The 13137-nt window shown below is 36.2% G+C and overlaps 1 protein-coding gene across 1 annotated transcript in view; it reads right to left on the reverse strand.

Annotated features, from left to right (window-relative positions):
* Positions 1-13137, reverse strand: part of LOC131155228 (myosin-9) — a 99868-nt gene that overhangs the window by 29128 nt on the left and 57603 nt on the right. The window contains exons 22-23 of the mRNA XM_058108219.1: positions 12765-12863; positions 3029-3247 (exon numbers count right to left, since the gene is read on the reverse strand). Coding sequence (XP_057964202.1) covers positions 3029-3247; positions 12765-12863 — 318 coding nt within the window. The remainder of the gene's footprint in view (positions 1-3028; positions 3248-12764; positions 12864-13137) is intronic.

Genomic DNA, 13137 nt, shown 5'->3' on the forward strand with positions numbered 1-13137 from the left:
CCTTAATGATTTCAAGTTCAAACTGAAGGAGAACTTCACTTGTTAGGTTCTCCAAGAAACTACCATTTTGACATGTATTACAGGTTGGCAGGAAGGCAATAAGGATACTAAGCGTGTGTTCAGTTTTGGGCTGTTATGTATGTAGATTAGGGAGTGAGAAAAATGTTGTAAGAAAAGTACAGTCCAATGTAAAGAGCTTGTTACTAAATGAAAAAAAAAACGTTTTTAGTTGCTTATGGAATATATATATATGTTTTGTGTTTTCAACAAATGTTCACTCTAAATTGGCTTTTAACTTGGTTCCAAATGATGATTTGTAAAACAAATTCTTGCCTAGGCCTAGTGACCCCATTGGATTTTAGGAGTCATGGCCAGTCACATGCCAAAAAAACTAGGGATGTGACAGAGGAGGGGGAAAATTCCTGGAGTTATGTTCAGCTCCAGGTTTGCCCTTTTATATATTAATATAAAAAGCTTGAAAGACAAAAATACCCTACTTACACCACATAATTACTAAAAAAGACCATTTCTTCTAACAAGGTCAAAGGAGAAAACAGAATGGGTTGTTCATGTAAATTTCCAATTATGCTTGATAATACAACTAGAGAAAGTTTGCCTTCACCAAGTTCATTTACATTGGATTCTTTTCTCACTTTACATACACAGCATCCTTACTACAACTTAATTTATACATACTCACACTACTTCTATTACAAATCTCTGGAACAAGCAACATAGCAAAACACACCCACTGTCTGTTCATGCCAACCTGTAGTACATATTTATAAAGAACCTAATATTGTTTAAAAATAGGTGAGCAACCACAAGCTCATATCATCGATCTACCCTTTTTTTGATAATAAAAGAAGAATTCATTAATAGAATAAGAATATAAAGCTAGGAGAATAAGACATCTCATTAACAAAGTCCAGAAAATCCAGATAGAAAACACAAAGGAACAACCTAAAGACTAAAGAACAAAAGAGAAACCAGCACGAACTAACACTCCCAACACATGACGCCCATCACAGTGAATATCAGAAAAGCTCACCCCCTTAAAATTCCCTTGTCCCACACACCAAAGAGAAGCCAAATAATGTATCCTTTCCCAAACCAGAAACTGAGACGACTTCTTCCCTCAAAAGATGTGTGCATCAAGCCCCATCCACATCCCCCAAAATTGCAAATGAAGCACATTTCCAAAGCACTGCCTTTCCTTTTTCCTTCCAAATCCAGCAAAAGACGCTGCCAAAAAATCCTCCACTGTCTTAGAACTCACACCGCATTCACCGAAAATACCAAATAACTTATTCCAAACACTCCAAGCATAAATCAAACACATTGATCTACCCTTTCTCATTTAGGTTTTCACTTTTCACCAATTTAAGTAACCATACTAGGGTGTGTGTATTAGATCATGGGATGGTAATCATTCCAAGGAATCTTCCTAGCTAGAATTATCATGACAAGTTTTTTTCAAGCAAAACCCATTTGAACATAGCAATGAAACATTCCAATGAAGCACAAATTTCCAACTTGGCTAAAAAACGAGTAAATGCCGTCTAAAGGTTTAGGGTCTTTTCGCCTAGGGGAGCCACAATTGCTTGAATTCCACATCATTTCAAAGTGCAATCAGCACACGTAGTCATTGCATAACTCCCAAAATTTCAAATTTTCACACAACAATAACAGCTACATGCAAGATGCAACCCAAGTCATGGTTTATTGTTAGTCATATTGAGTTTAAAACCATTATCATTTGAACTTACAATCCATCATTTTAAAACTTAATCAACTTAAGATGTTGTACTGTCATTTCCCATCTCCGACAGACATCTGCAGCATAAGCGTTTCCCTTAGCAAGACCAAATAAAGATAGCAACAAAATTTATCCCAAGAATAACAAAAGGAAAATAATAGTTTTGGCGTTTATTAAAGCAGCATAACACAACTTACCAATCTTTTCCACAAGGACTGAGTTAAAGGCAAGTCAATCCCTTTTTCCTATTGAATTCCATTCTTACCAAAATCCCTAAATGAATAATGTACTGACTAAAGAATCCTACCTTGATTACCAGCTTTTCCGATTTATGCTGACACTTTCTCTAATTTTTCTGTGTTTTTCCTAATTTTTCTGAAATTTCTGTAGAGTTTATCTTTGTTCCGCCTCTTCCTCCTCTCTATAGGATAGGGTTTACAGCAACATGCTAGAGTGCCTGCTGGAAGTAACAAGACTAGATAACAATGCTGGAAAAGTATTAGGCAGGGGTGCAAGTGTGCCTCCAGGTGCCGCTTTCCTAGTTTCCAAGCATCCAACTCTTTGGTTTTTATATTTTGACCCCAAGTCTCCATATTGTTCTATTTTTAACCAGTTCCTTCTTATTTTGATCTCATCCAAGCGCCCCTACTACATATTAATTCAATAATACTCTTATTAATATTAACTAAAAAGAGTACCTCACTTATTTCCTCCTAAAACAAATAAATAGATATGCTTAGCATGAGTTATTTAACATAATGGGTAACAAAAGCAACCATGCAAAATATGCAATTTAAGATTTACTGTGAATTAAATGCATATAAGATTTACTGTGAATTAAATGATAGCGTTATCACACCTTCAACTTGAGTAAAATGGCAGGATATCAAGAAAAATAATGGACTTTGTTTTGTCCTTGTACTGAATCCCATATCCAGGTCAAAAGCTACAATCTACCAATTTTTTAATTAGGGTTCTCATATTGATTAATCCTAATGCAACTGATGAACATGTGCAATTAAGGAATTGTATCATCTTATACTCATAACATTACATTTATGTATGTTGAACTCAAAATGCACCTTCCTCACCAAAATTACATTTTTACTCAGATTAAAATGTCTGGCATCTTGTTTGTATGTTATAACATTTATTGGCAGTCTGGCAGATACTCTGCAGAAATGATCATTGGAGGAGGTATTGCATCTTTTATCATGTTGTAAATTCAGAAATTTTGGAGGTAACATTAATTGTATTAATCAGCATTACCATCAAGCTTTCAATATCAGTAGTAAGAGATTCAATCCTTTCAGCATCTTGGGCCACAGGGACTTCTGCAGTAATAAGAGGGGCCTCTTGAAGTGTCCCCTGCGCTGCCTCATGTTCAGTGAAGAACATTGCATTTGTTTCATCAATATATTTTTCCATAACATGCAAAGAATTCTGCAACTCTGTTATCTCCTTGGCTTTTGCTTCTTCCAGCTCAATCTGCACACATGATCTTAAGAATTAGCTCAGCAGCTTCAGCTATATCTGCACCATATATTAAAGCATGAATGTTGTTAACCCACTGATGGAGAAAGAGTATCCTCATCTATTATAAGTATGGAAAAAATTTCTTAAAAAAATTATTTTAACAAAAATAGATAAAATTCTAAAATAATTATCTTGATGGGGACACACTAAAAAAATATTAAGTAATTTAAACAATTGTTAGAGGAGAATATGTTATTTTAGTAATTAGATGGTATGAGCAAGGGTTATTTTTGTCCTTCATGTTTTTCTTTTATTATTAATATATAAGAGGGGAGGCCTAGAACAGTATGTAAGCTCCAGGAGACTGCCAACTGGGCCTACTCCCATCTATATCTCATCTCCACCTCTAATCCTAAGTGTTGTATTTTCTTCATTGAATCTTCTACTTATTTCAGATATACAACATGGTATCAGAGCACTAAACTTTTCTGAACCTGATTAATCTGAAATAGTTACACCTCCATAAACTTTAAAGAGAAATAATGATGGCAGTTTTACTACTTGGAGAGTTTGTCTTACTTGATGGGGGTGGATCAGGAGAGAAAGTTAGTGACAAAAGGCTTCTCAACAGCAAACAACAAATAGGGTAATGATTCTGATAAGTCTGATTATGAAAGTGAGTTTGCAGGTGATGAACATTTGCTCTTGGATGTTTTCATGAACCATATGGATATGTTTTGGATTCCTCAGATTGAGTAGGCAATATGTCCCTTGTATTTGCGATTGTTTTAGAAGGTTTGGAAGGAGTTCATATCTTTGAGGGAGATGAGGTGGGTAAAGAGATTCAGGTGACTGGTCTTAAAGGTGAGGATATTTTTCACCTATTCCCATTTCCTCTAAGAAAGAGGTAACTGAGAAGGATATTGAAGCTCAACATTGCTGGATGAGATGGGTTTTTGGTGGCAGTCTACTCCCATAGAGATGAAGTTTGAATTGACGCTGGTAAAAGTAAGACTAAAGAAAATGTCCACATGAACTAGAAGTGATCTATAAATTATAACAGAAAAGGATTGAGAAGTGACTTTTTGAGCTAGGGGGCATTTGTTTAATTTGAATTGTCTCTATATAGAGGCAATGTCTAAACTGGTTCACTAAATAAGTAACTGGTCAGACATCAGACAGTTTGGCGACAGATCTGTTTCTTTAAATTCGTTTGACAGAATTGGGCTTGGAAACCTGTCTGATTCAGTAAGACGGAACTCAGAGGTCTGTTTTCCAAATTTTATCCCCTCTAAACATGAAAATGACAAAAAAAAAAAAAGAAGCATAACACCTAAGTAGTAAAAAATTAAAATAATAATTTTTTTTGTCTAAATATATTATATTAATTTTATTTATAATTATTGATTAAATATATGACAAGAAAATATTATTTATATTAAATTAAAAACTTTATTTTATATAATTGTTTGCTAACTTTATCAAATATTTATGCTACTAAAAGTTGAGAAGGTTAAAATTGAAAAAATAATTTTTTTTTAGATATTAGATACCAAACAGTTAAAATAATTCAATATTTAGATTCAGGGTTCAAGCTCAATTCAAAACTGGCTCACAAAATCATATTTGAATTAAGTGTTTAGCACTTAACACTAAATTTTATCAGACATGCCCTTAGTACTGATAGGTTCTATTTTATTTATTGGCTTTTTTTTTTAGGAATTCTAATCCTCTTTTTAATGGCAATTCCTTTTTCTCATTGTCAATAAATTTCTATTTTTATGCTTGCTTGACTGGTGGGTCAGAAGAGAAAGTGAAGAAGGCTTGTTGACAGCAAACAACGGAGAGGGTAACGATTCTAATAAGCCTGACTATTAGAGTGAAATTGCGAACATTTATTCTTGGCCGCATTTTATGAACAATATGGCTATGTTTGGATTCCTAGATTTAGTGGTCAACAAGTCCCTTGTATCTATGACTCCTTTAATAGGTTTGGAAGGATTTCATATCTTTGAGGAAGATGGGATGGATAAAGGTGAGCATATTTTACCCATTCCTATTTCTAGAAAAGTGGTAAGTGAGAAGGATATTGAAGCTTAGCAATTGTTGGATGGGATAGGTTTGTGCTGGTAGTTTGCATCCAGAGGACATGAAGTTTGAATGTATGGTGATAAAAGAAAGACGAAAAGAAAAATTCCAATATTCTTTATATATATATATATAAAAACAAAAAATTGTATTAAAAGAGAGAAGAATGTAAATTAGAAAAAGAAAAAGAGAAAAGAAAAGAGAGGGAAAAACAAGGAGAATAAGAACCCTCCCTTACATCAAGAGAAACTAGTTACAAAGATCACAGAATAAACTGAAAACCAACTAAATGTAGCAGAGCCCACCAACGCCACAAAGGCCTTCCAAAGAAACATGACCAAAAAAAAAAAACCATTTTTTTAATATAACAAAAGAAGAGATTTCATTAAAAAGAGAAGAATTTACACCTCCAATCAAAATTCTGGAAAAATCCAGAAAAAGGAACTAAAAACACAGAAAAAAAAAAAAAACAATACTTTGAAATATCAAAGCAAAAATTTCTTCCAATCTCGCTGAATTTCCGAAAAGCTCGCTCCCTTAAAGCATTCAAAGCCAACACACCATAAAGAGGCCAAGTAATGAATCTTCTCTGAAACCAGCTATCTATTCAATTTTTTCCCTGAAAGATCCATGCATTCTGCTCCAAGCATAAACCCCACAGAACTGCAAGTATTCCACATTTCCAAAAAGCAGCCCTATCCTTCCTTCCTTTCAAAACCCTCAAAAGAAATAGTCAACATTCCTTCACCGATGCTGAACAAACCCAAGCTTCTCCCAACACGCCATATAATTTATTCCAGATGCTCCAAGAAAAATCAATGCAAGAACAAATGAGGTGCCGGATCAGAATTCAAATAACAAACCACACAAACATCTGGAGCACAATCATCCAAATGAAAGTCTTAATCTTTGGAGGAGCTTTCACCTCCCAAATACATGAAAATTGAGGAAAACAAGAGCTTGAACAGGTCAAAAACACAAAAAGATTTACAAGAATATACGCCCAAATGATCCAAAGTCTAAGACTGAGTATCCCTAGCTGAAGAAAGATGACTATTATTCAATACAAGGAGGTGAGTTTCATCAACTCTCTATCATTTAGAGATCTTTTGAAATGGAAGTTCCAAGAGCCTAGAGGGCTAACCGAATCAACCACAAAGAAAGAAATCATATTATCTTACCCTAAGCTTAATTGAAAGAGGCAATGATAAGATTTGGAGAGAACGTTATTGCCCAACCACAGATCTTTCCAAAAATAAATCCAAGAACCCCTCCCCACCACAAAATTGATGCTAGGAGTGAATAAGGGATAATCTGACAAATAGATCTCCATGGACTCTCTGAAGAACATAGCAAACTAACAGTGGAATCCCACCCATTCACACACAACCCATGCTTAGTTCTAATCACTTTATGCCAAAGGGAATGATCTTCTAAAGGAAAACACCATAACCATTTAGCTAGGAGAGCAATGATTTTAGACATCAAATTTCCAAGAACCAGCCCTCCCTTCATTTTAGACCTGCAGACCTCCTCCCACCTAACTAAATGATCCTGAAAACCCCCAACTGCAGACCATAAGAAATCTCTCATTATTTCTCAATCTTATTTGCAATCCCCATTTGTGTTTTAAAAATTGACAAATAAAACAAGGGGATACTAGATAAACAAGCCTGAGGAAGGGTGATTCTGCCCCCAAGGGAAAAGAGTGCCCCCCTTCCAACCATCCAACCTCTTGGCCACTCTGTCCACCACTAGGTTCCAAAAAATTGTCCCCTAAAGGGATCCCTAAGAAAGTCAAAGGCCACTCTAAAAGACCACACCCCATCTCAAAAGCCCGCTCCTTAGCATGCTTAAGTAGCACATTAATATTAGCTAGACCACTTCTCCCAAATTTTATTTTAAGCTCTAACACCCTTTCAAAGACATGGATGATACCCATAACACGTCTGAAAGAAGGTCTATGATCCTCAAGAAAAAAATAGTATCATCTGCAAATTGAACATGAAAAACCACTACATCGTCTTCCCCACTTCCAAACCTTTCACTCCCAATCCACAGCCCTATCTACCATTCTACTCAATGTATCAACTACTAGAACAAACAGAAAAAGGGAGAATGGATCTCCTTGTCTAATGCCTCTTGAAGCCTTAAACCAAGTCTTAGGTTCCCAATTCACAAAATTGAGAACCGTGCATTTGATAAACAACCCCTTAACAATCGGAGTCAACGCTCACCAAGACCCTTACTTGCAAAAATTTTGTCCAAACGACTCCAACTAACTCTATCATAAGCCTTCTCAAAATCTAGTTCGAAGATGAATCACCTCTTCTTCCTCCTTTTAATATCCTCCACCACCTCATTAGTCACCAAAACGGCATTCACTATCTTTCTACCCCCCACAAAAGCACTCTGAGCGTAAAAATGGTCTTATCAAGCACTGCTCTTAACCTATTAGCTAGAACTTCAGTGATAATCTTATATACTAGAGACTAGACTAATTGGTTTGAAGTCCTCTATCTTAATGGACCATGATTTCTTAGGCACAAGGGTAATAAAAGTGGAGTTATTGCTCTTATACAGAATCTCAATTCCCATAAAGTTCATCAAACACTTTAAGCAAGTTATCCTTAATAGTATCCAAGCAATCTTGGAAAAAACTAGATTAAACCATCCAGACTTGGAACCTTATCCCTTTCCATCCCTAAAATTACCCCCTCACCTCCTCCTGCAAAAGTCTCTCTAACCAAAGCATTTGATCTCTAGATATGGGATCCCACTCTAAACCCTCAACCATCATAATAAAGATCTAAGACCCACAGCAACACAAGATAAACCACTATACTCCAATGCTATTTGTTGGCAGTACACACACCTTTGAATGTTCTAGCATCCCTCTCCAACCAAACACACCAAATAATAGTCATAAAAGGGCATGAAAGCTTTCCTATCCTTTCCTTTGCTCAAACCCCTTAATGTAATGGTACAAAAAACCTTCAATGTGGAGGGACAAAACCTAGTTTTCACCAAATATACCAAATAATTTATTCCAAATAGCCAAATAGTCTATAAACTGATGATGGAAAAGGATTCAGAAGTGGATTTTTGAATTAGTGGTGATAGGTGTTATTTTCTTTTGTTGATTTTTTTTAGAATTTCCATTGATCTAATCCTATATTTAATGGTAATTCTTTCTTCTTCTTCTTCTTCTCAATAAATTTCTTTCTTTGTTTAAACAAATCTTCGATCCATAAACAAAGAACGCATTACAAAAACTAGCAAAATGGTCAAAGAGGAATAAAGGTGTCATCTATTCAACTGCAAATGCAAGATAGGCATGTCTTCAGAGTCCATCTCAATACCTTGCATTACAAACAATTTCCTATCATTCTACTTACTACAACCACAACTAAATTGAAAAGAAAGAGAGAAAAAATCTCTTTTGCTAACACCCCGACTCAAAGCAAGAATTATGCTCCTCACTCACTATAAGAGAAAATACTGCTTGATGAAAGCTGACCTATAATCCAATTCCTCCACCTACACCCAATATCCTTCCTCTCTACTACCTTGTCAAAGAACCTCCAACAAACATGATCAAAAGCCTTTTTAAACTCCAAAATCAAAATTATTCCTTTTCTAACTCTCCTTCTAGATCATCCACTACTTCATCAGCCAGTTGTATCCAAAATTTGACAACCTTCAATAGAAGCACTTCAAGTATCAGAGATGGTGTCAACCAACACACTACAGAGCCTAATAGAAAGAACCTTAATTGTTTTGTAAACTCAAGTAACAAAACTCATGGACCTAAAATCCCTAATCTCAATAGAATGATACTAGAGTAATAAAAGTAGAATTAATGCTCCCCCAACCACATCTTTTGCAAGAAAACTAAATAAACACTTCACAAGATCATCATTCACTACATCTCAACAACCCTGAAAAAATCCCAAGGGGAAGTCATCAATCACATCCTCTCCCCTTCCATATCAAACACTACCCTTCTCAACTCATCCTCAAAAAGCATCACAAACCAAATAGCATGATCCTCGCAAATTTGACACCAGTCCAACCCTTTAAGAATAAGTCTACCATACTACTCACAATAGAGTACCATGGAACATTCAACTATCCTCAACAAACCACATAATCTTTAAACATATAACCTGCCTCAACCTATTATTCTTTAATGCAAATTTTCCTTTACCTGCCATTAGCCAACATACAAGAAAACCTTAGTGTTACAATCGCCTTCCTTAACTACAAACATCCAGATTTTCTTTAACAAACACTAACTTCTTCACATAGTAGTTAAAAGCGAGGCGCATAGAGGCGAGGAGGCCAGCACCTCATACCATGCGAGGCGAGGCAACCTGCAAGAGGTGCAATGAGGCGTGCCTTGAAAATTTTGAGCCTGTTAAATGAAGAAATAGCCAAAGGCCAGAGCCCTAGGCCTCATTCAACTTGAATAAACAGGAGTCTTAGTCCTCTTCGACCCTTCGAAGTCCCATGACCCTAATTCCCCTAGACTTGAGGGTCTTTTGGGAATAGACTTCAGTCATTTATTGTCTTTGTTCCCCAAATTTGTGTCTAGGTGGTGATTTTAATGTCATCACCAATTATATGCTCATGAAAAGCTTGGGGTTTCTTGGGTAACTTCTAGCATAAAAGAGTTTGTTAATTTCATTAGAGTGGCTTGAGAATGTACCTTAGGGTGTGAAAATAGAAGTAAACCACCAGTAATGTCTACGCTTCACCTCCAGTGAACATGGGAATCCTCTCGTCTTCTTTCACCAAATTTATTGACCCACAACACGCTTGCCCTCTTGCAGAGATTGCTGCTTGATGTTATCACTAATCTGTTCCCCACACAAAATCCTCCTAGGCTTTAACAAACAACCACCATCCCGAAACTTCCTTACCATCTGGAATTCTTAGTGATGAACTCCCCCCTAGTGTGCAAGAATTTCTCAACCACAATTAATCATCCAAAGTTGTTAGACACAAACCACATGAATAAAACCCCTCCTGGATTTTTGAGAGATTTAAGCCATCAATATACAGATTTCTTCAACCTGCATTCATGCAATTGTTGCCTAACCCCATTATATTCAGTTTCAAAAACATACAAATAGAGACTTTCCTACCGGACTGCTCCACCACTTTGAACAATCGTGAACCAATGGCCCACTCAAGTGAAAAGGACTTTTGGTCTGCTTTCATGGTGAAGACCAAGATGAAAATTATTTTATAACTCCCTCTTTTTAAATGGAGCAATAGAACACTCACTGCCGATGCCACCAATGGATGAGAAACAGAACTGTGGGCTGCTTGAAAATAGTGGTTATGGTGATGCATGGTGGTGGTGAGGTTGGAGATGATGTCAAAGGCTTGCAATTTTGGTGGTGATGGGGGTTGCTAGCAGGGGGACAACAGATCACATATGGCAGCAGGCAGTGGTAAAGGTTGTGAGGGAGAGGGTGCAAAAGCACTGGTGGATAGTTTCTGGTTTAGCAATAGGCAGTGGTTGCAATGACAGGTGGTGATGATGGCATTACAGATGGCAGCAACAAATTGGGGGGTGGAGATGGCAGGGGTGGCGGCGGCAATGGCATTGGCTTCAAGATATTCCACTGATAGAATATTTGTCTCTCCTCGAGTCAAGAGGGTGATCCCACCCATTGGCTGGTGATCCTAAAATGCTGTTTTGGCTTCACACAAAGTAACTTGCTAGAACTAATCAGATCCGAAGGCCTTGGTGATCCCATCATTTGCTGGTGATCTTAAAATGCTGCTTTTGCTTCATGCAAAGTAACTTGCTAGAACTAATCAGATTCGAAGGCCTTGGGAGACAAGGGATTTTGTGAATCTCCCTATTGATAATGAATAGTGGTTGCGTAGCTAGGTATATCCTACTAATTTTAATCCTGATGGGAATGTTTTGAACAGCAGAAAGCTAGGTTGGTGGCCAAGCAGAATACTTGGGACTTAGGAAGGTTTTGATTACTTTAGATGTTCTCTCTAGTACCTTGGCTAACTTCAATTCAAGTTCTGAATTCCTTGGCAGTTGATTTCAAGTGGCTTTCATATCATTTAGATGTTAAAAATGCATTCTTGTATAGAATATGGAGAAAGAGTCGTACATGGAGCAATCTCCATGTTATGTTGCTTGGAAGAAGCATCACAAAGTTTGCAAGTTGCAGAACGCTATTTATTGTCTTTAGCAATCTCCTTGGGACCTTGGTTGACAAATTTAGGAAAGAGTATCTGTTTTGGCCAGGCACGGTGTTATTCAGATATGTCCTTGTAAAAAAAAAATAAAAAAAAAATAAAATAAAATAAAGAGGAGAAAGTTGCAGTGCTTCTCGTGGTTTATATTGATGGCATCTATTAATGGCAGTGACATTAGAGAAAGCAATTTCAAAGTATTGACTTCAGATGTAAATTCAAATGAAGGATAAAGGAGCCCTTCGATAATTTCCATGTGTTAAGGTTGTGCAGGGTGGCAAAGGTCTAGGTTTGTCATAGAGAATGGTTTAAGTACATTTTAAGCTTTTATCTCCAGTCTACATGGATGATCAAGATGATTTACAACAACAGCAGCAGTTCTAATTTTGCATCTTAAAACTGGTAAGTACCCAAGCCCATGCTGAGTTTCCTTATTCATGATGATGTCATTATTGTTCTTTTAATAGAAAAAAAAAATCATTAGATAGAGAGAATGTACAATCAGCAGAAGAGACATCTTAACAAAATTCATTAATAATAATGGATGATGCTACTATTATTATTACCATTCATCAATGCCTTACTGATGAAGTGTGATTTAATATTAAGAAAACCACACAAAATAAATTGTGAGATAAAATCCACTCGCAGCTTGCAAAGCTCTGCAAACAATAATCCTTGTTTTTGTAACAAACTTGATCATCAAAAAGGAGGTTTTATCTCCTCTTACCACACATTTGGTATGTAGTAAGTAGGAATGTAATAGAAAAAAAAATTTTAGTCAACTTATACAAGTTCTTTATTCAATTTTTTAGTCATTCCATTCCACAAACCTAATGTGACATTAGTTCTCAGTCAAAAACATCCAAGCTTCTTTCAGGCACCTAAAGTATCCTGCAGAAGGGCCATAAATCAACTTTTAGCTTATCCATGTAAAGGACAAAAATGCCTCTCTGCAGAACTTATCTGTTACGGTATTGCCCTCAATTGTCTCTCTTCTCTTACCGTAAATTTGGTACATAGGAATGGAGTGGAATCAAACTTGTCACTTAATTTTCATTCAATTTTTTGTTCCACTCCATTCCACAAACCAAACGTGGGTTAGTTCTCAGCAAAAATCCTGCAAGAATCTTTAGGCACCTAAAGTGTCTTGCACAAGAGCCATAAATCAACTTGTAAGAAACGCTTAGCTGCATAACATATGTATTACCCTCAATTGTTTCTCTCGTTGAATATGCCATTTGAGTTCCTCCACTTTTTTTTCAAGCATTTCCTTTGCTTCTTTGAGTGCATCTACTTCACTCGCAGCCTGAAAAAGATTAAAATTGCAAATTAATGCCTATCCTACTGCATGTAAAGGCAGTGTACCATTCATAAATTATTCAGAAAGCGCATTGAATATAAAACAATCCTTTTGAATACAAGTAAGAACCAGCCTGAAACCCTCTAGACTAAATTTTTGTTTTTTTTGTTTATTTGTTTTTTTTTTTTTTTGACAGAAATAGGGACCATGATGCATAATGGCAATACATGACATGGTAGCACATGAGCAATGAAGTTTCAAGTCATTCAAATGCCATAAA

This window comes from Malania oleifera, chromosome 5 (assembly GCF_029873635.1).
Source record: "Malania oleifera isolate guangnan ecotype guangnan chromosome 5, ASM2987363v1, whole genome shotgun sequence".
NCBI lineage: Eukaryota > Viridiplantae > Streptophyta > Magnoliopsida > Santalales > Ximeniaceae > Malania > Malania oleifera.